At 37.9% G+C, this 27,812-nt stretch overlaps 1 protein-coding gene across 10 annotated transcripts in view; it reads right to left on the bottom strand.

Annotated features, from left to right (window-relative positions):
* Positions 1–27,812, bottom strand: part of ESRRG (estrogen related receptor gamma) — a 392,065-nt gene that overhangs the window by 29,255 nt on the left and 334,998 nt on the right. For all 10 annotated transcript variants that reach the window (XM_054514139.1, XM_036381242.2, XM_036381241.2 and 7 more), the window contains 2 exons: positions 23,440–23,550; positions 18,584–18,745 (listed from right to left, as the gene is read on the bottom strand). In XM_054514139.1, the coding sequence (XP_054370114.1) occupies positions 18,584–18,745; positions 23,440–23,550 (273 nt within the window). The remainder of the gene's footprint in view (positions 1–18,583; positions 18,746–23,439; positions 23,551–27,812) is intronic.

Genomic DNA, 27,812 nt, shown 5'->3' with positions numbered 1-27,812 from the left:
TACTGTAAAGGAAAAGGTAATTAGCTTTACATATTTTGGGAAATACTTTCTTTTCAGTATTGGGTATAAAACATTTTCCTTCTTCAAGTGATTTTTGGGGTTGGGTTTTTTATTGAACAGCTCAGCTGCATGTATCTTACATATGAGTAGGGAGTGTTTTTAGGAAACCTGCTTTAGAGAAGACATGAACAAAGTCTCAAAAAAGCCCTCACTGCAGTAAGGCCACATTCAGACACAGAAAAAGGTATCAGCATTAGGACAGACCAGAAAAGGAAGGGATATGGGGGAATAATTGTATGTTTCCTCTTTGAATATTCACCAAATGGGGCACAAATCGTAGCTGCTATAATGCATGCCATGCTTTACACTGATTTTCTACACTTGGTACTCCCTTGCTGAATTGTTTCTGAAGTCTGTGGCGATTTTTTTTCCACAGCGAATCAGCAGTTTTTCAAGAGGTCTCTGTGCAGCCCAGGAGTATGACATTTACTAATGTGTTGAGATTGAGGGATTCTCCTTTGTAGAAGCCAACACTAATAAGAAAGATATGGTTCAGTGTCCTGGGTATTCTTCCCAGTTTTATTAATTAGATGGAAAGCTTCTCCCTCTGGAATACTGCAAGGTATTTATTAACACTTCAGCCCACAAACTAGAGTAAATTTACAGTAGTGGAGGTAATTGTTACATACACCGGCTCTTGTTATCAACTTGGCAGGGATAAGCAAAAAAACCCCAGAGGTTTAGATTACGATCTTTTTCATGATATTTTAATTGTGCTTCTTAATCTGCTAAATTAAAAACTATAGTACAATCTTATTCAGATCACTGACAAAAAAGATCGTATCAATTTGCAACAAAATGTATGAACGCTCCTATCTCTTTTAATTATACAAAGAATTTAACAATTATATTCAATATGGCTGCAGAGTGACTGAGATACAAACTCTTTCTTGTGCAGTTGTGCCATCTTATCCCTCCGCTCCTTCACATTTTATTCCATGTCTCCCATCTTTTAAGGCACACACTCCCTTCCCTAGATGATCCTTGGTATCACCACCTCCCTTCTCTCCCTTCATGATCAGCATGGTGACATACTCCAGCAGCTGTGTCTGAGCACAGCGATGACTGATGATGACCAGGCAAGCACTCCAGAGTATCTCAGCTACTCTTGTGCTTCACAGAGAAGTGTTAGGTATGCCCAGAGATACTTCACGTAACCACATTTCCCTCACTGCTGCTTTCAGCCTTCCTCCTTTTCTTTGCATTCTTCTGCTATCAGACCCTCTTACTCCTTCTGGGCACCAGTATGTCAATTTATAGTGCCACCAGCAATGCCCTGTCCTTAATTGGTCCACACTAATTTACCTACACTTTTTTTTTTTTTTACTATGCAGCTCTCAGTGCTCTCAAAAGCTTAAGAGTTGGGTTTCATTTTGCAATCCTTACCCTATTTCTACATTCTTGCACCCACCAAGTGTTCTGATGGGCCCAAATACCTCAAACTGGCTCTACTACCAGGTGTTTGGATACATTCATCAGTAATTTTAGAGATTACACAGAAAGCACAGTTGTGTTTTGTGAGGATGCACCATTTCAGAGGTCTAAATCAAAACTTTCACATGCCAACACTGCTGGATCATCTCTTGTTTCTTTGGCTTTCTCCTTGACCCAGACATCTGCTTTCAAATGTCTGCTGATCGTTCTTTATGGTCACCAGACATTTACTGTAGCTTCCCTTATGGATGTCAAGTGCCCTATCAGTGATCTGAGAAGGAAAGGGGTGAGAATTCTCTCATCTATTCTGTCAAAATCCCACTTAGCTATCCTGACTGCACAGGGCACAAGTCATTTATACCTGGCACTTGCCAAATACACCCCTGTCAAAGAGCTAACTAACTTACTAACATCAGCACTTTTCAGGACTGTATTATAGGTGATGTCAGAAGCATAGGTGTATAGAATGAGGTATATTTATACAGGAAAAATATGAGGAAGAATCTGGCCTCCCAAATCTTCCACTGTCTCTGTAATTCTGCTGGAGTCACAAAGTCCTTCTCTTTCTCACAATCTTTCTGTGTCAACTAAAGATACAATACATATAAATAAATTAACAGGACTGTTATGCTGTTTCATTCATTTAATGTCTGAAAACAACAACAAATATTTTAACCCAAAAGATCTACAAAGTATATTCAACACTTCTATAAAATATGTGAAATATATGAAGAAATAAACTGGCTAAAATATTTAGAAAATGATGGAACTCAACTTCAACACTTCCTCTTCATGCTCTTTTGGTCTATTGCTCACTGTTTGCTAATGGGTAAAGTATGAGAAGACATGAAGCCCCTTTTCTAAGTAGTTTAGCCAGCTTATCCCTTTATCCCCTTCATATCCACTTCATATACTTCATATACTACATATACTACAAAGTATATTCAACATTAAGAAATGTTGAATATACTTTGTAGACCTTTTCTTGGCTAAAACTGAGCAATACAAGAGAGTTTGAAATGGCTCCTAGTAAGGTGACCACTCTTCCCCATGTATTTCTGTGGATGCAGGACTATGCCCACAAAATGAATGCCCACAAATGTGTCTGGCATTGCATTAGGAAGAACACCAAGTAAAACTGTACACAGACATTGATATTATACTGTTTGTATGAAAATGCACAAAATACATTTAATTAACTCTGGGCTGTGATACAAACTGACAATTCTCAACAGAAATTTCAAAGCTAAGCCTGACACCTTTTGAGTCATTTTGCTCAGTAAGATACATATTTAAGGCCAGATTTCTATACATTTGTATGTATTTCTTTTAATATATGAAAAATGTATATTATTTACCCAATTGCCTGAAATGTCTATTGAAGAAATACATATTTATTTTTAAAAGCAATCCATATATTATTTACTCAGTGGATGAGAATGACTTCAAAAACCCGTTCTGGTCCATCAAATAAATACATATTTATAAATGGTTTTTAAAATGCATATTATTTACCCAATGGACTGTAATGGCTCTGCTAGTGCCATTACATGTAAATATGTAATTAGCCACATAATAAAAAATCCACACAAAATTTCTCTGAAAACCGTTATATTTCCATGTGTCAATGTACAGTACCTTTTCTATTGTTATTCTTTTTCTTTAAACAGCAAAGGTGATTACCCTATGCTAATGACTAAGGCTTTGCCATATTTCAAACCCCCACTAGCTCTGCAATTATACAAAATGTAAACTTGAAATCCACATTTCTTCCTTTTAAAATTAGTGTTTTGGAATCCTCATCTTGCAGTTGGTGCACCTGGCCTGGATCTTTCTGCCAGCCCCACAGATGCTGACCAGACTTTGCATAACTGAACACTCCTGTCAGTAGGAGTTTGTTCTGTTCTCACACAGGCTCCTCCACACTGTCAGCCAATGCACCTACATCATTGCTGGGCCATCCAATCTTGTACTCTGCCAAACTTATTTATTTTTCCTCACATGGGTTATTTTCTGCAAAGCACTAAATATCCTCAGAAATCCCTTTTTCTTGTGAGAGTGAGGCCAGGATATGAGACATGCAACTCCAGGACTACAATGTATTTTATTACACAGTCCTGTATAAGTTTGTATACAAAAGGATGTAGCACCAACCCCAAATATTTGGGAATTAATATTAAGAACAAGACCTGCCAGGCCTACAAAAAATTGATGCACACTTTCCAACAGGAATGAATAGTATCATTTTTAGCAGTGCATGTGTGTGGAATAAGTGTCACACATTAAGATGTAAATTTTATTCTCTGAGCTGAACACCAGGTGATTAATTCTGATAGCATGGTGATCAATTGGTACAGGTGCTGCACCTGAGTAATGTTTGTTTCTGTACACATTGGTAGCAAAGGTGCAGCACTAACACAGGTGTCACTTGTGTAGTTGTGCAACATCTCTGATTTCCTGAAAACACTCACACTGGTAGTCAGGCTGAACTGTAGAACTGTAGTTCTGCCAGTTTTTTCAATTAGACCCATTATTGATTTGATGAAGAAGCAAATTAAACATACCATGGTAGTATGTAAAATGGTTAGACAGAACATAAGGTTCTGGTGCTGAGCTTCTTAGGCACATTACCTCTGTGTGCAGCTTTTCCTCACTGGTCTCTGGAGACTACAAAAATGAGAGACTTGCAAGACAATTTGGCAGCACCAGTCTAGCAACTTAGGTACAGAACATCCAGGAACACATTCATGTAAAATGCCAGGAAGCTCAAACTTTGCTGAGACCAGAGCTACAATTACTTAGTTGCTTCATTAAGATCTGGCATAAACCTCTTGTATTCACAAAGCTGCTAGAGACTGACACCAGTTTGAGGATAAAAAAAATATATACATAGGTAATAACATCTTTCTTTTCAAAATAACAAGAGATTTTTGTTAATTGATGGTACGTTTAAGTTTAGATCTCTGGCATGTGGAATCAACACTGTTTACAGCTTACAACTATTTCTTTGCAATTTCCTCTCATTAAAGAACATGAGTTTTGATACCAACAATAAGTAACACACAGTGTCTACCCAGGATTTACATGTTCATATTTTTACAACCACTCTCCCCACCCCTTTGCTCAACATGATGGGGAACCCAAAGCAAGTAGGTGTGCTCACTAGAAAGCCTCTTCACTAATTTCCATTTAATTCATTTACCAAATCAAATCAAACTGCTACTGTGAAAACTATCTTTTCACAGAGGGGACTAAAGGATCTCTCCACAAATCACTCCAAAGCACCTGAAGTTCAGCTTCCCAAAGCAAGTTAGCTGAAACAAACACAACTAACAGGATGCTGCAGCAGCAGGTCCACCCAGGGCACACAGCTCATGGCAAGAAGTTTCTTAAGGTCAAGCACAGTAAGCCCACTGTCTGGCTTTGGTGTGCTTGAGACCTACATTAAGTCAGCACAAGCCTACAAAATCCTCTTTTCTTATTTCCGCACAGCCGCTTGTGTCGGAGCAGAGAGACAGTATTTTGCACTCTCTCTCTCTCTCTCTCTCTCTCACATGTCACTCATCACTGTAAGAAGGACCAATAATATCATTTCCAACAGGCCCAAATTCCTGTTGAAATTAGCAGTGTCCTTGCAGGTATGCAATTTTAGGGCCTGTACCCTACAATAATAAATCAGTCAAAAATATATCAGTTAATAAAAGCTGTGCTGCTTAAGATGAGGCTTTGGTTTATTTTGCCACTCCTGCTGCCAGGGTGCAATCTTATGCCTCTTTCTTTCTTGAAAAGCATGTAAATTGTTGTACACAAATAGAGTCATTAATGGAAAGCAAGACATTGCAAATCAGACAATAAATGTATCAATTAATGCCTGGGATGCACATGAGGCAATCAATTTTCCCAAATCCCAAATCAATTTAAAAAAAAGGATAAAGAAAAACAGTTTGAATTTTCACTCGTCTAAAAGATGGGGATGAGAAGAGAGAGGGAGGGAAGCTGGTGTACCAATCCTTCTCCCTGTCTGTCTTTGCTTGTTTTGTATTTACTAAACCTGAGGAAACTTGAAAAAATTGCGAAAAGTTACTCTGAGGAAATACTGAAATTTCAGATTAAAACATCTAAAAACAAAGGAAGAGAAAGAGAGAGAAAGAATGCAGCAGGTATTAGGGAACTTCTGGCCTTCAGTCTTACATGTGCACAAGGTGCCTGCAACTAAGAAAAGGGGCAATGTTTCTCTTCCTGTGTCTTTTTGTGCACTGATGGAAGTGATGTCCTACAGCATTTCAAGTCATTTATTGAAGTTTGGTGGTGGTAGTGGGAATGTTGTTAAGGAGAGTAAAGAAAGCAATGTCCATTTGAAGCTTGTCTGTGAACTTTGCATGAACCGCCAGGAATAATGTAGTGTGATGACAAGCCAGTTATACCTTCCACTAAATTTGCTGTCTGGAATGAACTGAAATAGTGTTTGGTTTGTGTAATTACGTCCATCTATCTTTATATTCCAGCGGCATATCGCAAATTGAAAATACTAAAAATTGACTGTTGGTTCTGATATTTAATGATTGCCAAAGACAAGACGATGATTTATTGGTTACTTACCGATGTGACACATTTGCATCTTATTAGACGGAGATTACTATTCCTTAAAATGCGGACGAGGCCTGATCATGTCTGATGGATTGATTTGATTTGCAAATGTAATCAAACTAATAAGAGGGAAAAAATGAGCAATAATGCCTTGTTTTTCAACTGGCAATCACTCCCCTGCCAACAACGCTGATATCCCTGACTAAGCAGCCTTCACACAGTCTTCCTGTCTCCTCAAATAAACAAAGGGATGCAAAAAGCTTGATAAGAGGATAACGAGCCAAGTATGGATGTAACATGGAGCCTGTACCTCAGCACTGCACAAATGTGTCAACGGGAGTACCAGGAGAGGACTCATGGTGCCTTCAGTTCTTAAAAAGCAGCAAGCAAAAACCCAAACAGCAAAACTCTATTGTGAAAATCCCCTTTACTAAATGAGGGGGGAAAAAAACTGCATTTAAAAAAAAAAAGGTGGTTCTAATTCAGGGAACCCCAGGAGAACAGTCGTCACAAGCACAAAATTTACGGAATAAATACCTGAAATTCCTCAACCTGATAGGAAGCTAATTGGAGAATGTATTTTGGACAACATGATTCAAGCAACTGGAATAACTGACTGTGGCCACAGCATCAGAGAACCTATTTCCAGGGGTATGTGGATGCTGTTTTAAAATTTTTCCAAATACTAAATGCAGGGTTTCTGTCACAGCAAACATTCTATCACTCTGGCCAGATGCTGATGTTCCTGTAAGCACTGAAATATGGTTCTAGATAAGAGCAGACTCTTATTGAGCTTGAAGTAAATGACCCTAATTCTCCACAGTAGGATTCTCTTTCTCGTTAATAATAATATAAAGAAGTATTAAAAGAAAAAAAAGCTTTGTGCAAGGAATTGCACAAAGTCCCCCACCATTTACACAAAAGTGGTAATTCAAGCAGAAGGCAAATAATAAAGCTCTGAGGTCCATACAGGTTACAGATTGTGACCTGCGTATTTAGGGATTGATCCAAAGCAGTGAAATCAAGGCAAGTCTTTCTATTGGCCTAAATGGATTTTCATATAAAGCTTTACTAAAGAAGGAGGTTCGAGCGTGAATGTTGACAGCTGAGGAAGTGATCCTACATATATTTGGGAACACAGAGAACGCTGCACAATGGAAGTGCCTGTGTAAATAATGTGATTGTACTACTTAATATTTTCCAGACTGATTGCTAATTTGCTTCACTAAGGGATATTCGATAATGTAAAAAAAACTTGCTTTAGGGAACAGCCATTATGAAGTGTCAGGCTAAAAACAAAGTTGAATATATAGCCCCAATTACCATGCTCAAAGACCTCAAAATATTTTCATAATTTAAAGTTTTATAGCTCATGTAATTTATACTTATTTTAACAGTGGAAAAGCATCCTGGTCAAATTCCAATTAAATAATTACATTTTGCCTACCTAAAATTCTCACTGCATTTTTAATTGGAAAGGACACACTTCACTGCTTCTCCTAAATTGTTTAGTATTGCCATTCAGTATATTAATAGCTACCACTTACTACCACGGAGACAGTACACTTGTCCGTGCAGCCATCAATGGCAAATGGGAGTTCATCTGTGTTGGCTGCAGCACTGGAACTCAGGAGACCCATGGCAGCCCGTGCTCCCATCACCCTGTTGCAAGCTGGTTTTAGCTGTTGTTTTTCTCCCTCCTAGCAGGCTCTCTGAAAGATTTTATGATTGTCACTGATGCTGGCTGATTATGATGCTGCTGGTTATGAAGATGCAAATGTTCCTTGTCAACAGCCTGTTTCCTTCACTTTATCTCCTGAAATGCCCACCTAAGCCTCTTGTCAGACACTGCCCTCTGTAGGTTTATGGTACAGAGGAAGCAGGAATAACCCTGCACAGCAGTGCCCAGCTTGTCCCCAGTGCTACCTGCACTGCCTGTCTGGGGCACCCTGTGATCTCCCAGTGATCTCTTGATTACAGAGCCCATGGTGTGCTTCATGTATGAGGATTACAGAACACAGCAAATTACTCATCACCACTGATGTGCAAGGCACAATCCTGCAAACTCCAAATTTGTGTTGAAGATACTCAGCAAAGCATTGATGGAGTCCAGAAAACATTCAAGTAACTCAAAACACAAAGAAACTTTTCAAAATTTACTCCTATAATCTCACTGAATGAAGATCATCTGGCATTCACAATGCATTTTGCATGCTATATCTGTAGCTGAAGATTCACTGACATTAAGCAACCTGCTCCTGAATCCACCCAACAGTTAACTTTATCTCTGGGAAACTTCAAAGTAGTAAAGTGAAGGACGGATCACAGAGCAGAATGGCTTTCTACAAGAGACTGATATGGGGAAGGACTCTTAAATTCTTCTCACTGCAAGCAGAGTTAATTAATGAGAGACACAAGGGTCACAGAAAGTTTTATATGTTACCAGATATAGCTTGAATCGTACCAAGTTTGGAGTCTAATGCCTGTTCAGCAGGGCAGGCATGATGCTAAAACATAGCCAGAAGAAATCTCTGGCTAAAAATACACCCTGCAGCCTGCCAGTGCCATGATATATTTATGCCAGAAGTGCAACTTCTTTGAACAAATGTATGAGCAGCAGTCATTATCTGCTAAACTGCTCCCCCTTAATCTCTCCAACAGCTGGATGCACGAAAACTGCAGATTTGCCCCCGCCTCTTCTCCACCCCCACCACAACTCTTTGCTCCAGTGTTCTCATGCATAACATGTCAGGACTTGCTAAGAGAGCTGACTCGACTCTGCAAGCACCACTTCCACTGAACTTGGAGCCTTCTGCAAGTGTAGTTGTGTCTCATTTCAGTATTTGATTTCACCTCAGCTGTTAATGCAGCTGATTGAAACTGATGGTGCACAACATGGCAGATGAAAACATACTGGGGAGAAGGGTCAAATGCTGTGAAATTTCCACTTGTCTATAATATGCGCATCAAGAGTTTGGTGAGGAAAATACCTTGGCCAGACCAACATATTCTCAGAGAACTTTCCAGAACATGTTTTCAAATGAAAGGAAGGCTGTGTGTTTTCTTGTATGAAGAGTCATCAAAATATTTTAATACTGCCTGCTATGCAATATTAATTTTGGGCATGATGAATTTAAGTAACACTGAACACCAAGTCAAAAGTTACAGTCAAGTAACTGCTCCATCTAAGTAATTAAATAAGGGGGCATTCAGTACCTGCACTCTTTGGATTCTGTGCTTCTTGGGATTCTTTCTGCACACACATACACACCTATATATGTGGGTGCATAAATTGAGCATTGCCCAACAAAAAAGCTTACTACCAAGGAAGACATGAGTTCATAAAGTCCTTGTATGATCCAGCTGCTGCAGAAGGTGATTACTGCAGACTCATTTTTTAAAAACTGCTGATTCTTGTATCAGGTTGGACTGAGCCCTGCCATTACAACCCAGGTGCTCCCCTGTTATCCATACACTATATATAACCAGACCCAGGTCACCATGTGCCCTGCCAGAAACGTGCTGACTGCCTAAGGGGGTGTTGCAATTCAGGTAATTAATCCTATTCTAATGTAGGTTAAGCAGGTGTGAAGCTGAACTTATCCAGAGAGAAAGTAGAGGCATTCTTAGAATTACAGTATTTAACTGGTCTCAGCCGACTTTGGGAAACTAGACCATCCTGTGTCTCTGACCCAGTCATACAGGTGGAGACCTGTCTGCTCTAAATCCAATCTAAGCAACTGGCTCTTTCCCCTCTCCCTCCTCCCATCCTGGATTTACAGTGTCAACATGTAGGCCTGAGAAGGTGCTCTTTTCTTCCCCACCCAGAACAAAGTAAATGTATTTTTGTTGGAGGCTTAGTTAGATGACTAAGTCAAATATTTAGTTTAAAAGAGCCTAAATAGTTACCATAAGAGGGCTATGTTGCTCTAAGTTTACTTCTGCATTCCCAGTGTCTGCTATGATCCTTTCAGAGGACAATTTAAATGAAATATAAAATTGATCATCCTATCTCCAACAAAGCCTTCAAGAATTTTAAAACTGAAAAAAACACTCTTTGTTTGGATGTTCTTTAAACAGTGAATCTGGTTGAAAAAAACCCTATTTTTCTAGAGGAGAGGAGTCCTGTAAATACAGAAGTGATACTTAGTGAACATGAATGACAGGCTCATTTCTGCTGCATTTGCCTCTTCTGCAAATTCCTCACTTAAGGAATAATGCCAAGATTTGTTCCAACTTTCTTCCTGTATTTCTGAGCAAGGCATCTTCCTGCCTTGCAGCCATGCAGTACTTGTAAGAAGCTGGCCACCCCACCCTTGAGGTATGAACTGTACAGTTTGGGGAAGTTTGGGAAATGACACCCCCTCAAAGACTATTTCAGAAGTTTCAGTCTTTCATACAGTGTACTCTTAACCAGTGGTCTTTTAACAAACTTAAGCTAAATTATGGGGGGTGGCAATGAAATAGTCACATGCCTGAAAATCTAATGTGCCCCCCAGCTATCTTGGGTATGGGTATTCTGGATGTGTTCCACTTGCAAAAGGCAATTATTGAAGCCTCACATCCAGCTTGCTTCCAAAAAAAAAAAAAAAAAAGAAGAAGAGCGGAGATTACAGTAAAATTAAAAAGGTTAAGATACGTTTAGACCTCTTACCCTCTGGTAATAAGATTAATTCCTTGTTGGCTTAGAAGAAGGAAAACTGCTACTGAGTCATCTGCAATTTACACAGACCTAATCTAGTAAACCCGTTTGTCACACAAGAAGTGGGTACAAAGGTGAGCATTGTTGTCCCCTGAGTGGAAATACTTGCTTAAACCTTGATTCTGCACAGTGCTGCCGAGTCCTGAGGTGCTGAGTACACACAGGGAACAAAGGAAACTCTCAGCTCCCACTGGTACACTGACTACTGATGGGGATTTATCCCTTCAGGGCCAGATCCTTGAACAACAGAGGCTGGCACAGCACATTTGACTGGTACACCCATGACAACTGATCCCACCGAAGGCTCCCGCTCTGTCTCTACAGATTAACTGAGCAAACTACCATCTGGATTTCTTCCTAATTTTTGCTGTAGAATCTGATCACAGAACAAGCCCAAACCAGTTTTAATTTGCATATTTGTACACCCCTCTCAAAAACATCCAGATCTGCTCATGGAAGAGAATAATAATTTTTCTCCATCTTTTCCCCTCTCCTTTATTCTATTTAGTAGCGCAGTCAAACACTTGCAAGTATGAAAGGGGGCATTTTCAGCCTCCTGGTACTTCAGTCATGCAACATCTCTAACTCAGTCTACAAGACATCCAGGGTAATACAACACTCTTGATTTTGCTGGAAGAATAATAGCAAATGGCTGCTATATCATTTTGTACTTTTGCATTTAAGACTCAGAAACTAGCCATTTTTGTTTACAGAAAGAAAATGAAAAGCACTGGCATTCATTACTGTTGATTTGCTCTCTTTTTATTAATCATTTCTTATTTTTAAAGGGCCACAGGAGTGAACAACATAATGCAATGGTAGGAAGATATTTACCAATTTAGCACCTCATTATAAAACTACTCAGAAACCTCTTTGTCTCTCGTTTAACATAATAATTATTAGTGGCAACAAAAGTGGGTCCCACACTTGCACCATGATTAGCAAGTGATGAATTTGAGTTGAATATATTGCATTTTGCTAAGTAAACCTTACTATATCCCAAACCCTCAGTCTAAAAAACCATCTAATTTTAAGAAAATAATTTATACTCCTGTTTAAATGCATGTTTCCAAATTAACCAGTGATATTCTGTAGAAAACGGCCTCTTTTATGCTTGAAGTCTCCAGCTGCCACACAATTTATATCTCTTTCCTCCCCTCTTTGTTTTTCAGCCATTTTCCCTGAATGTCAAAGTCAATTTAGCGCATTTCACTTTGCTGAATAAATCAGAGGCGAAATCCTTGCTAAAAGTGAAAATTTGATTTGCTAAAAGGAGCTTAGGGCAACTATTAATCAATATATCCAGAGTGTCAAAGCTAAGGCCATGATAGACATGCATTCATTTGGAGATTGGTTGAGGCAGATAAAGGGGGACACTGGGAAAAAAAAAAGTGCAACAGCCAGACAGTGTAGTGTGAATGTTGGGGGCATGGGTGGAGGGAGAGGACTGATTTAAAAAAAAAAACAAAAAAAACAACAAAACAAGAAAAGGAGACAGTCACTCAGAAGGAAAAAGCAAGTACTTGTAAAGGAATAAAAGGTGAACTTAATAGAGACACAAAGTCACTATTTAATTCTGATCTTGAGAGAAGAGCATTTTAAATAAGGGATTTTTTTCCCTAAAACCCCCCACAATGTTAAAAGATAATAATTAAGCCAAGTTCTTCTGTTACGTGTTAATTCCATTTTTTGACTTTATTATGCTTTTGGTGATGATTACTCTTAAATAAGCTTTTCCAAGAATAGGTACAGATTTTGAAGTCATAACTAGCAAGAATTTCAAGTGCCTTTTTAAGTTTTACTGCACATTTATTTTATATTTACGTATAATTTGCAGGTGATGAGATGTTTATATGTTTGAGATTATTTTTTCCCCCCTCAGTTAATTTAATGCAAGTAAAAAAATGCCAGAAGTGACTAACCTGGAAACTAAAGTGCTTTTTTTACCCCAGGACATCTATGTCTAGCATTATTAGAAACCTTCTCACCTCTCTAGTGCTGTCTCTCTCAGTTCTGAACTGGAACTAGCAGACACACTTAAAGTGTGCATCTCTAGTTGCACACAAAGCCTCCTATTCTTTTGTACTGAAATCTGCTGAAATTTTCCTGCTGACTTCAGCAACAGATTCATCAAGAATAGCCCAACACTGTATCTCAGCTGGGTATGTTGGAAATTTTTAAAAACCTGAACAGATCCTTTGGTTACCACCTTTTGCCACAACACAGACCCTTGTTTTGTTTTGAAAATGCTGGGAGACTTGTGGACATGTTTATTCATGCATCATCCTTCCTCCTCCTCCCTACCTTGCAAGATCACTTAACCCTTCTCTGTGATATTGTTTTCAAAATATGAAAAACTAAAAAACTGCCACCATTCCCAGCACTTCAAATACCAGGATGGATGAACTGCTAGCATTTTAGGCACGCTGCTGTCCCATTCTGCTTAGAGAAACCGGAATCAACATGGTGATCTAAACCCTGGCAGTTCTGGGTGGTCCATCCACACTAATGCTCAAAAATAAAACTGGCAGCCAATTCCTGATTTCCCATATTGTACAATTCAGTGCCAGAGGTCAAGGAAGTCATTCGTTTTTGAGAAACCTCTTGGCTGAAATCTCTACCCTCAAGGCCCAGGGAATGGCCTGCCTTAGATCACATGTCACACTAGTTGTGAGTTCAAGAACATTTCCCTTGCAGGAAGAGCAGGTCTGGTTTCTGTACTTAAAGCATGTTTGTAGAAGGAGTTAAAAGAAGGGCAGATACAAGGCTTTTGATAAAGTGTCCCAGTTAGCACTTTGAGAAAGGGCAGGATGTCCTGATTCCCCGGGAGGCTCAAGTTATTATTCCTGCCAACCTCTTAGCACCTCACAACTCATCCTCCATTCCATGTCACATGAACAGCGAGCACCACATTTACATGCCCAGCTGCCTGTGGAAGGACAGGCACCCTGTGATGGGGTGCTCTCAGAAGCTGCAGGGCTGTGTCTGAAATGGCCCTAAATCCAGCTATCAGCACAAGGGACTAGGGAAGGCTGAGCACAAAAAACAAATTTTACAGCGGCAGGCAGCACAGCTCAGACATAAAGCACAGGCAAGACCTGTCCCCTGTGCAGAGCTGAGATTCTCTATGGGCTGCCCCAACAACAATCCACACAAGTGACTGTGGTCAGCTTTTACCTACACAAGGGGTGGTATTTCTGAAACACATGGTGAGAAAAGGGTATTTTAGAAACAACAACTCTGCAGCAAATCATGTTCTTGTTCAATATTATAATGTCAAACTACACCCCTGAGAGCTGCTTTGGAAAGGAAAGCTTAAATATTGTCCTCCACAAAGAGTATGCTGGAACAAAAATGTTTCATAAAACATTAACACTAAAATATTCAAAACATCCTTGTATTTGTTACGTCAAAATCATGCCTTTTTTTTTTTTTAATACTAGCACCAGTGGCAGTATCAATTTCTAACTATTCCCTTCCTTGAACACTGTTCCTGCTAAGAAAACAGGGACAACAGCTGAAGACAAGCAGGCTTATTTTACTAAATAATGTAACTAGTTATTTTTGATGTATTAGTCTGATTTACTGTTTCCAAACAAATTTTTCATCTTAAGTGCAAAAAGTTGATTTCTATGGTCTGGTTGATGTTTTTTCATGCATGCAAATTTTGTAGACAACATTTTTTCTTTAGCTTCCTGTTATGCACATTTTTAAGAGCTTAATGTTTGCTGCCTCCACTTAATACAAAAAATGTTGCACATTTTGGTGAATGTCAATGAGAGAGTTACAAAATTCCAGCCTAAACCATACTGGTACTGTGAGTAGGTATCAGCAGAAAACTACCCTATACAGCAAAAGCCTAATTAATATAATGCAACCAATGAAATGGAAATTCCCCAAAATACAATGTGAAGGGTGGGAAATTCAACTACCAGAAAATACTGAATTAAGAAAGGTTTCCTTATTTAAAAAGATAGCTAAAATAAAAGTTTAAAAATAGATATATAAAATAAAATAAAATAAAATAAAATAAAATAAAATAAAATAAAATAAAATAAAATAAAATAAAATTAAATTAAATTAAATTAAAATAAAATAAAATGTCTTGCAGAGGCTTCCTAATATATTTACAGTTTATTTGGGTCAGTTAATAAGAGTTTTGTCTCATCAGGCAGGAGATGAAGCAGCATCAGCCTCCCTCCCTAAGCACCTTCAGTATTTTACTAACGAAGTTACAGTACATCAGAATATTTTAATCTGACACAAAGAACAACAATAGATCTGACTGCTGGCCTGATAATCTTCTTATCACACCCTGTGAAACCTAGCTCTAATATTTGACTGAGCCTCCATTACTCGGCAACACATTCTAAAAAGGCCAACAATGGAGAGAGAATGAAGTGGAGTGTGGAAGTACCTCCATATCTACATAAAAGAGATTAGAGGCGACAGCGTTCCATTTTACAGCTCAATCATATTGTGTTAGCATGCGCTTATCCGAGCGCGGATGAAATTGAAAGAGAAATAAAAAAGAGTCAGGCAGATAGGAACCATAAAAGCGAGGCATGAGCAATTTCCAAGGATATAAAAGGATGCTAATGGCGGGGCCCTGTCATTCTTAAAAAGGGCTATTAGGGCACCATCATCTGTTCTTGTGCCCTTACGCCTCTCTAACTAAAGTCAAGCATTTCCTAATGCCATTGTGATCTTTTTCTTCTTCAGATAAGACATGGTCATGTTTCATAACAACACACTTTCCATTTATTTGATTTATAAATGCACAGAGACTAATTCTATTTACTGATAAAGGCTTTCCATATATATTTTTCTTTCAATATTTCCTTTTGTATATGGTATAGACTTTTTGTTCAATAAAAGCAACTATTGAAATATTTCCAATACAACAGAAATACTAATGATTTTATGAAAGGACTTGAACTTTGTATAATTTGAAAACATTTTTTAGTCTGTGACTGAAATGGGAAACGGTTGGCTGGGGCAGAATGAATATTGCATTGTTACATTTTTGTAGATAATCCTATTAAAAGGCTTTTTTTCACAAGAGCAAAAACATTGCTTTGGCTTCCTCCACGAAGACAAATTTTACATTGCAATGCTTTAGAGTTGAGATCTTTATTAGTTATTAAGCACCTGATATATAAGGGCCTTTAATTACACTGAACCTTAAGAAATCACTATAGTAAAGAAAGATTTGCTGATTGCTGCTTTGCTGTGCTAGGCACAAATTCACTACTGGTGTAATTAATCGACTCTACAAGATTTACACCAAGGGTTTACTTAGTCTGCCAAGCTACAGTGAACTTTTATGCAATTTGCACCCCTTTCCTAATTCATCCTTTTCCCCATCCTGTTATGCTTCTGACTACAGTAACATTTGTTAGTTTTGCAAACAGGCAGCACCAATGCAGGCTCTTCCAGATACTGTTTCGTGCCAGATATCAGCTGAGCATAGCCAGTCCAAGTTCATCCGTCCAACATTCAAAATCAAGCTACAAAAGCTCATTGTATTTGTCCTTTAGCATTTTGATTTTTGTGACCAAATGCCAGGCAACAAGCACAGATTTTATCACTGTCCTCTGTTACCTGACAGCTTATAAAAGGATTGTTATTATTGCCTGGAGTTTTTTTTTAAACTCTCATTTGTAAATGAAATGAGGTAAGTGCACTTACCTAAGGTGGCTTAACCACTGTAGGTGTGGCTTGAGCTTACCTTGTACTAAAATGCTGTTTTGTGGCAGGTAAGTTCCTCAAGTGGCTCAGATTTTAAAATTTCAGGGCCAGTTTATGGCATCCACACTTTTCCACACTAACCAAAGCCATGATTTAAAAGGCTGCTCAGTCTCATCCCTCTGCTCTTCCCATCGGTCCAGCCAAATCCAAGCTACACAGCATATTCACAAATCAGACTGACAAAAGTTCCCCTGTAACTGCTATGGAGCATGACTGACTTCTTTGAGAGCTACTCTATTTTGGTTAAGGTGATCTAGGTATCTTCCAAAGATGAAACTCAAACTCACCTGCTTAACTCATTCTGACTTAATTTGGGGTGCTTTATTAGCAACCAGTGTAAGACAAAGTAGCTCCTATAATATAGAGTGATGTTTAAATTAGTTTACAATTTGCTTGGGCTCATCTAGAACTGCTCTGAACAAAGCCATTCAGAAATGTCAGCTGTGTTCCTAACCACTGTAACAAATTGTTGCCTGAACGCTGCACACCTAATGACTTCAAATTAGCTGCACTGCGATATTGCCTGACAGTTCGTTACGACTGTTAGCAACATAGCCGGCGTATCATGACCAATAAATTGGTTTCAGTGTGGGCTGGGAAAGGGACTTCCATCAATTTGATTAAAGAAATTACTGTAGCATTCAAAGCATAAAGACAAACTAGTTTAAGGAGACAGAAATAAGTTAACTGTACCAGAAAAACATTGCTTGTGATACAAGAGCTTGTTTATACACCGTTTGTGGCACAGAGAATGACTAAATTTCAACTGACTATTTTAGAATCTCTAGGCTGTTGTCCTTCCTCTGAAGTAAAAAAAAAAACAGCACTTCATAAAGGTACAAATTATTATTATTATTTGATTGTGTTTGTGTATATATTATGTTTATATTTATCCAAGATGACCCAGAAGAACTGGTAAGAACAAGAGAAAAAGAAACAAACAGCAAGAATATTTCTTTGCAATTTCTTTTGACACTACAAATAAAATACCTTTAACTCTGATAAACAAACAACTGACTGGATTATTTATTCTACTATTAAGTTGTCCCAAAATTGCATCTAAAATGAGAATGACTTATTACTCTGAGGAATGAAAGGTTATCCACTCTCATGCTTAATAAGGCTCCACTATCAAAATTAGAAAACTAATGAGCTGATGAAAACACACCAACATGCTCACTCATCAGCTGGACAAGAAAAATACCTTAAGAAACAAGAGAAAAAGCTGACCTTTTTTGTGTGACTTTTGTGAAAGGTGATAGACTGAGAACCCAGGAGACTTCTGTAAGTTTGTCTGCTAGCTCACGAGCAAGAACAAACATCTCTGCACTGGGGAGGGGCAAAAATACACCTGAAATGTTATCTGAAGGAACTGCTAATCTTCTGAGAAACTGCTTTTGATGATCCCCATTTTTCTTGCTAATAAGATTGCCAGTCAGCTTTTCTAATATCAGTGCATTTATGTGATGCAGACTGCAGTCCATTCCATGCAGACCAACTCTTACTAAGTTGTAAGGGGAGATTTTCTGGGACAATTCAGTTCTTTGTACTGAATTGCTGGTACAGTTCAGTTCTCACACTAGATCAGTCAATGGAAAGAACAATTCCTCTGTGCCTTGCCAAAATATAACTGAATTTTTTCACCTTCTGTGGTCAGTAGTGCTGCATTTACCTAACAGAGGAGCCAGCCTTATATTCAAATACTGCTGAATCAGATGACTACAGAGGAGAGGACTTGTATGACCCTTGATGCCAGGCTAATGCTCTGGATAGCAAAGGGAGTTTATCTTAATAATAACAATACATGAAAAAAAATTCTCTAAGTAGCATGTGAAACTTACTAACATTAGTAACACTCATAGCAACAACACTACTACTTCCAAGGTAAAACACATGACCATCTAAACTGTGTTCTGTGGGAATATTCTGGACCCTTAGGAAAACTTAATGCATTGTAAGGAGAGAAAAAAGTAGTATTTTTTACCAGCACAGAATAAGCCACGTGATGATTTCTGTACATTATGTATTTGCAACAAACCCTGTACGTACCTGGAATATGCTTAGCCCATCCAATGATCACCACCAGTTCTCTGTCTGCCAGGTCACAAAGAGTGGTAAGTGCTTTGATGTCACTGTCTGGAACAGTGGGGTCAGGCATAGCATAGATCTTCTCTGGTTCAGCCACCAGCAAATGGGAGACAATCTTGTTATCTGTAAAAATGGTCCAGAACATTACAAGATCACCAGCAGCATCATTCTACACTTCAAACAGACGGCTCAGATTTCAAAGTGCACAAAAATTTGTCTTGAGACACTGAACTTAATTACACCTCACTATAACTTCATGACCCCCTACAAGTGGTTACAGCACAAACAAATCTGATCCATTAACAGTGTTTACCAAGCCAGACATGTATGTTCTTAAATAATAAATTCAATAGAACATAGAAATACATGATCCCTGTTAATTACTGGAGTACAAACTTTATAGGAAAAGATTAATGCATTATAGAACATTTTCTACTGTTCAAATAGAAAAATTTTGCCTTCATTTTTTTACCTGCAACTCACCCTACCCCTTAAAGGCAGCGTATTTTTGAGTGAGTAAATACCACATGCAATTAGTCAATCACTGAAACCTGTAACTTCTGTCAGTGACCTGAACTACCATTCTTTACCTACAAACCCAGACCAATCATCTCCTTCTTACTTCTAAACAGGAAAAAAACACTAAAATCAAAGAGAAAAAAGAGTGTAAAACTAAGCAAAGTATGAAAGTATGCAAACTTTACCTCAGAAAACTGGTTTTGTGCATGGAATGATACTTTATCATAGTCACACATTGCTTATTTTTATCTATATAGCATTTTTATTCACATGTTAAATATTTACTTTTTTATTCAGTTGACTTGTGACATCTATTTGGAATAATCAATTAAGTTATATAGGAAAATGCAGAGAAGAAAAAAAGAGAAGAGCCCACAAGATTTACAATACAGTGTTGCTATTCTGTAAGTAGGATAAACATAATATGAGCACTATATCCATGTGAAGGCACAATAGAAATATTTTATCTCTATACAGGGGCCTGATTTATTACTATGAGAAGGCAGAACTGAAAAATGGGAAAAGGACTAATTCATTAAGCCTCCTAATACAGGGTACATTACTATACTTCCCAATATATTTACATTTTACTTTTCCTGGTAGGTACATCTTTTGACCTCAAATGCACCATCAGAATTTAAAGCCCAAATGACACCCTTTAGTGATTTTACATGAATCTGTTCCCTTCAGAGAGATAAAACATTATAAGGCTTGATATAAATGGGATTCCACTGTGAGAAGACACCAAGTATTTTCTGAGTGCAGAGAATGCTGCCAGAATGAGTATAATTTTCCCCATCTGCATGTATGTCACAGGACAGACCACACGGTTCTGTTCTCCTGCAATGGAAGCTGACTGGGATGTGACTTGCCCAGCAGCACTGATGCCTTGTCAAAGCTGACCTAGAACACAGGCTAGGCAGAGTTAAAGAATAAAGTAGGCATTTATTAGAAGGCCTCAATGGATAGATCTTGGCCAGCATAAGAGCCCAGCCAGGGCTACACCCCAGACAGACCCGAAATGGTTGACCTGTCCTGAGGTCTCACACTTTTATAAGCTCTGGTCCATAAGTATATTGGAGTTAATTGTCCAATTATAGCTTTAGGTTATGAAGTCTCATCCTTGTTTTTCTCTCTTTTTAATGCTCTTGGGCCTGAAATTTGGATCAGTTGACCTTGGTCCCAAGCTAGAAAAGGAATTGTTTTGTCTACCTAGTCTGTGAAGAGAGCTCACTCTCCTTTAATATGAAGCTCAGAACTACACACTAAAGCAGTAAAGAATCTGAGAAATATAAAAGCTAAAACCTAAGGCATCAGTGTCAGAAAGGATCCCTACTAGTCCATGACATTTTTCCATAAAATGCTCACTTGATTCAGATTCTTGATACTTTACTGCTCTTTAGTGACAGAGACTCCTTGACTCTGATCTACTGTCTCTACAATTTTTACCTTATTCCAAATTTGTGTGTCAGAAGTTGTGATATATGTTAGTCCTTCATATAGTAAGTGCAAGAGCCAACTGGAAACCATCACATCAAGCTTGTTTTATTACAAGGGGACATATTCATGCTTTATATGAACTGTAGGAACTATGCCAACTGATGCAATTTTTGATCTCAACAGTTGACTGATTATCAAACTGATTAATGAGGAATTCTATTCTTATTTACAAATGACAGATGGTAGTTTAAACTTATATTGGCAAACAGCCTTTGCAGTTTTTGTTTTTTTAACAGTCTCTTTATAACCTGTTCACTTTCACACAGAAAACATGTAAGTCAGAAAAGACAGCATTACTTCTTTCCAAATTCCAGTATTTTTAATGGATTAGGAAAATAGAATAAATTAATAAAGAGTTTCTTAACATCCAAAAATATGCAGCTGAGGACTTCTACTTTTTGGCTTTTTAAACCATGATAAATGAATGAAGAAGCACTCTCATCCCCAAGTTCTGGGTTTTTTTTCCCCTGCAACAGAAGAAATGGCCAAAGAAAAACTTTCATTCGCATATGAGGCTCCTCACCAATGGAATTCCATAGATGATTTAGGAATATTGACTATTTTGACTCAGGATTTGCAAAATCTCAAATCCTTTTTATTTCTGCAGTCAATGAAATCTATGCCATTAAATTCTATGGTGAAGCTAGAAAATACAACAGAGATCAGAAGTAGGTGTAGAAAAGATCCTCCAAACACCTGCTCTTTCCTTACAGGGGAAAAAAGCTACATGTATTGGCACATGCATTAGCACAGAACATAGAAAAATTCTGAATGTACTCAGAAAACTCCATCACTCAGGAAATTGAATAGCCATGAGCACTGTTTCAAGGTAAATCTTATTTAATGTTTCCCTAATTAGAATCAATAGAACCCAATTTTCATTCCTGTGCCTTTGTTACACACAAACTATCAGTCAGGGTCCAGAAAATCTCCCAGGCTACTTCCACACAAAACCAATTCAACTGTTTCAAGTCTGGACACTTATGCCAGGATTTGAAAATTAAGTTTTAAAAATGTTTATGACGAAATTATTTATAGTTGGACAAGCTAAGAAAAATGGAGGGAGGCACTCAGATAATGAGTAATGATTTATGAGGAGGTTAGTTTATGTCAGACAACTGGAGCTTACAGAAATTGGTGCAGTTATAGCCTTATAGGTAATGTAATAATGCACCACGTTGCAATAATCTTGGGTTTACACAGAGATTCTTGTATTTCAGTACAACTGCATTAACCTCTGCTCATATCTTAAGGGCTTGGGGCTTTTGGGTTGGATTGGTTTTTTTGTCTGTTTGGTCTTGGCTTTTTTTGGTATGTTAGGCTATCAACATTTCTACTCAATGACAATATCAAGTAAATGAAAAACTGACAATCTGTGCACCCAGGAAAACTAAACCTCTAATGAAATTAAGCATTAGAGTTTATTAAATTTTATTGTATTATCAGAAAGTTTTTATTATAATGTGCAAAATCTGCTTAGCACAGCCCTAGATTGTATTTACAGAACAGTGGGACAGCTTATGGAGGCTGAGTAGAAGATGCCAGATTGGACAATTGAAGGAATATAATCAGCATAATGTTTTTTGGAAAGGCAAAAGGAAACTATGCCATATGTTCACTTAAGCCTTAATTTTATGTAAAACTGGCTGTTTTTTCTTTGACACAGCTAAAATGCCCTTTCACTTACAGTTCAAAGACTGTTTATTTGCTCTCCAGATCCCCATATGCTCAAACGTATTGTACACAGCACTGTCCCCTACTGGGGAACACCATCAGAAACAGATTCCATTTTCCATCCAGCCAGGTATTTTCGAGGGGCTAATACCTGACATGTGTGCTGTCAGAGGCTTAGAGGCAGAGGCAAATGGGAGACAAGAAGGAATTTGCCCTCCTTATTTCACTGGCTTATTTATCCATGTTAGGAGCAAATTAACCTCCTCAGCAGGAGCAACTGGATGTGCGTATTCCCATTTGAATTTGGAAGAGTTTACAACACCTGATACGGAGCCTGTGTGTCTTTGCAGGGTAATACATCAGCCTCTTGCACTACAGCTATAATGCTATTAAATTTACTTCATGGAATTAGTACAGTCACTGCTTGAGTTTATATAAGCTGCAAAGCAAAACCCCTAACTATTTTTAGTTAATCGCAAAGAGGATGGAACTTGTATTTTAGCAGTGAGATGGATCATCTCTTTCTCTCTTAATTTCAGCCTGGAGAGATACAATCAAGGACATTATTAAAACATAACAAAACAAAGCAAAAAAAAAATCCATGAGGGTACTAGAGCCCAAACTACCACTTTCTGCTTTGTTATTAGTGTGGCATATTGCTGTTTTAATCTAATGCTAGGTAGTGTATTAATCTATAGGTATAAATTAATGAGGCTCTTAATGTATTTTCATTGGGAGGTTGAGCAGTCAAACTCATTTAGTTAGTGAAAACTACAAAAATCACTTTCTTGTGAAATCTGAAAGTAGAAGCTTCAATGAGCTAATGATCACAGTATGAACCATTTTATGTACCACTGAAAATAAAGATAACCTGTAAATGTAAAATTTGCACTGCATAAACCATGCTTTTATACACTTCCACCTGTAAAAACACTCTTTGTTCAACTCCACTTGAGAAAGATGAGCATATTTAAAACAAAACCTGTTAACAGCCAAATCGATATAGTCTTCATGGTAATATTTTCTGACCAAACCCTTGTTCAACCCAGAAGGAGCTTAGCAAACAGGGCTAGGAGTCAATAGCCTGTACTGAGAGAGAAATGCTGTGCATGTGGTGTACTCACATGGCTTTTTTGCTGGCTGAACTAGCTGAGGGTTCAGGTATGGGCTGTTCTCTGCATCTATTCTGCGCTTGTACTTCTGGCGACCCCCACGTACTCGGTCTAGGCGCACACCTACGTTTGGAAACACAAGCAAACATGTAATTAAATACATTATGAGCATGCCTTTCAGGTAGCAATCTTCTATTTCCTGCCTTCCAATCTTTATATTAACAGCATGTTTATTTCAAAAGATTAATTTTAGAAAGTATGGGAAATCAGCATTACAAGTATTTGCAAGCAGTTTAGAGTTCCACACATGCAAGACTAAGTATACAACATAATTTCCTGTTCATTTAAAACCATTCATTCATTTTTACATATTATTAAAAACAGCTAGCAAGTTTAGTTTCCATTTGAAAGAGCCTAATCTTAAGTCATCTTTACCAGAAGCAGAATTTCAAGGCTGTAATAAACACCATGGATATAGAAGCATAACATTTTGAGCAGAGAAGTACAGAGAATTTGAACTTTAGAAACAATGAGCCCTGCATACAGTCTAGATAGTCAAAACCAAATTAAGATGGATTAACATGGCCAGAGGATACAAAGTAAGTGTCCCTAGAAAAATAAGAATATATATGTGGCTTAATGACTGAAATTGTTCATGAGGATTTGAAAGAAATTGTACAGTTGTGCATTCAGATGTCATCAATGATGAATTAACATTTGTGTTCTACCTCTATACTGTTCATTCCTTCAATACACCGTTCTGCTGCCTGGTTTGTATGAAATTTACTGTCCTGAAACAAGCTATAGCTGCTTTCATAGACAAAATGAAACAAGGTGAAAGGGCGCAAAGACAGTAGGTCTTACAAAACAAGGAAATATTTTTATTTCTTTCTGAGTCACCGAGGCAGATTTCAGGACAGCCCAGAGGAATGTGACAAAAACCAAGCAGTAACATAACACGGAAGTTGAAGAACTTGGCACACATGCAGGACAACAGGACAAGTAATACCAAGTGCAAAATCTGTCCCTGATGATACGGATTTAACGACACAAGAATGGAAGGACACATTAAGTACCAATGGCTCCTGTGAGCGATGTAATAAAGTGCAACTCACATTCTCACTTTTCTTTTCATTGTCTATTTTAGCTCTCCTCCCTCTATGTCTACTTTCTATTGCTATTATTGTGGCCCACTCTTCTATGTCCCATCCCTCTGATCTCTCCCTTCCACACAAAATACCACAAGAACTGGCTTCTGGACAGCAAGGGAAGCTACCACCAAGGAAATTACAGTTCAGGTGCACAGCAAGAAGAACACAGCACAGAGTTTGTGCTGCGTCTGAACCTACACAGGTAGTACAGACTAGTAACCAGAAAACATCTGTCAGTTCTCTTTCCTTCTCAGAAACCAAAAAGGATTGACTGGGTTTTGTAAAGGAAAACTGTTTTGCCAACTAGCCAGAAATCAAAGGCCAACTATTCCAACTATTGTTGAGGTTGTATTGCTTTTTTTTTTCCCCTTATATTTCCTGGGTTACTTACACAGAAAGGAGATGCTTGCTTTAAGGACACAAGAAACACCTGCAACTATAATTCAGTGAGTTGTATCCAACAGTGGTCAATAGCTTTTGCTCATCAGGAAAGCAGGTAATGATCACCCCTACTTAACAGTGAAATTTCACCTGGCTTACTGCAGAAGACTGTGTATGTCAGTCCATCAAACCCAAGAAGTACATTTCTCATTGAGTGTGTCCAGTTGCATTTATGGGGATCACAAGATTTAAACAGTAACACAAATGAACCACGTACCCCAAGAGGTCAGTGCATAACTATGAATGAAATCTTATTTATGGTAGTTAACTATGTAACTTGTGACTGATTTCTGATCTATGCTGTTTGATAAAATTTTTGCTAATTCAATCAACAGAGTATAGTTATTTCTGGTTTTATTTTTCAAAGTTATACTTAGAAATGCACGAACTACAAGACCACCACTTTAAAAACTCGTAGCTCAAACCTTTCAGAACTAATGATAACTCAGTGTTCTTCACACTTGAATTGGGAATTTGAGCTACAGCTGAAGCAAATGACATCCATGACAATACATTGCCCTAAAAACAAACAGCAGAAGACCAAGGTTTGATAGTTGAATATCCAGAAATAGGCAGAGGATTAGAACAAGCCACATGCAATATTGGTGGGATTATGAAAAAGACTGCCCAGCATTTGAAGAAAAATAGATAGAAAATGATTTCTGCATAATTCAGATGCCATCCTTCTTTCTGCTTGGGAACAGATTTCATAGTGATAAAAGATGGATAGCATCAGATATAAGTACGTTTAATCAAAAAGTAATGGAACTGAAGCTTAAATTAAAATAATATAAATCTACCAAGATGAACAATTTTTTTTACCTCCTTTGCACTAGATGAGATACACACTCAAGCCATTCACATACTCAATGGAAGGAAATACAGAAAAATGTCACTATAGCAAAATTTTAATTAGATCCATGCCCTCACCTAATATACATTGCTTTATCTGTAAATAAAGCTTTCTTTTAAAAATCCCTAACTTCTAGATAACTGGAGGGCAATTGTATTGCACAATTTAAAATTACCTAAGTCTATAATGGAACTAATTCAAATTTTAATGTGAAAATAGTTTTGATAATGTAACACCAATAAATTAGAACTTTATAACCCCTCCATTAAAATTGATAGAGTTTATCATCATTTTGGCTCCTAATATTTCCTTTATCTGTAAGATATCCTGTATCTATATTTTTCTGTATCTCTAAGAAAGTAGATACTTTGGATTTAATTTCTGATAATCTAACACACCCTATGTGGTATTTTACTTCCCAAGGGTCTTTATAGAAGCAAACACAGTGCAAGACACTGCTTAACAAGCTATACCCATCTGATATTCCATAAAAACTTTGGAGTTTAGCAGGTAGCAAACTGAAATCCAGAGGTTCCAAAGTATATCCTTGGATATTCCTCTGTAACTCCTATAACTTGTATGAGAGAATTTATTACATGAAGTTTTATTTATCAAGACAGTAGCAACTGATGCCTCCTTTGTTAGAATAACAAAGGGAAGAAATTAAAGTAATTTTGTCCACAAAGATCCTCATTTGGGGCAGGAGAAGCTTTACATCAGTCACAGATATAACTGTTGGAATTCCACACAGTCTGTATTCAGACTATTAAGGAGGATATTGTGACATCTGGAGAAATTAAGTAGACCTCTGCTTCAGCTCTGCTGTGCATTGTGGCTTCACAAAATCTTCAACATCTCAGTTCACTCACCCAATCAGTCCTCAACCATGAAGTAAAAAGAAAGACACCCACTCCACCCATAAAAAATCATGTAATATCTCCCAATGAACTGCACTATATGTATTACAATTACAGTTCTTCAGGGTCAAAACATTCATGTCACTGAACACAGCTCCACCACAGACAAGACAATGTGATTCTTCACATTTCCTAATGCTCATTTGAAAGCCTTCATCAGAGAAACAACACCAAGAGCCCTAATGGGAAAAATAGGGATGACCACAGGGTAGAAATAGGAAGAACAGGCTTGCCACCAGTTAAGAGAGCAGTTACTTTCAATGTTAAAGTGTAACAAGTTCACTTTATATCTCAGGACAAGCACAACTCATGAACTCATTAGTTCAGGAGTGATGGGTGGTCAGAGATTTAGACATGACTTACAAATCTCAGAAGATGAGGGTTGGGCTGTAGAGCTATAATATAGGGAGAGATGGAAACTGTGTAACTCAGTGCAATAGCTACTTTTTAAACCAAAGAAATTACATGTCCTGATACAACATAAGAAATTCACCTATTCTTCAGGGAATAAATGCTTTTATATAGTCACTATATAAGCTTCTAAAAAAAAGTCTGCCTCCTGGTTCCTTAAATAATCTTTGCATGATTTCTATCAAATGCTACACAACACACAACAAAATCACATTGGGCACTTACTCTACACTAAACATGTCTACACAGCCTTGCACAGAAACAACTGAAGGCCAGAGCAGATGTGCCACATGAGCTACACACCAGGTTACTAAATCTAAACAACACAGGTAAACCTGAACTTATTTTCTTTGCATTTCCTCATCTGTTTCTACCTTGCCAAAAAATGTAAATTATTATTCCTATTCTGTGGTTCTTTCCTCATACTGCCTTGAAGACCTCATGCAGGACAGACACCCACTGTGATGATGCTACATAACCAAAAGGATTGCCCATACCTCGGTATATTACTGACTTTGCAATTCAGGTCCTCACTATGAAAATACTATATAACCATGTCATCTCATTTCCCATAGAGATCCAAGGCATATTAAAAGCATATTATTTACTCCT

Source organism: Molothrus ater, chromosome 3 (genome assembly GCF_012460135.2).
Source record: "Molothrus ater isolate BHLD 08-10-18 breed brown headed cowbird chromosome 3, BPBGC_Mater_1.1, whole genome shotgun sequence".
Taxonomy (NCBI): Eukaryota; Metazoa; Chordata; class Aves; order Passeriformes; family Icteridae; genus Molothrus; species Molothrus ater.
The sequence above is the reverse complement of the archived record's forward strand: the minus strand, read 5'-3'. Positions and strand labels throughout refer to the sequence as shown.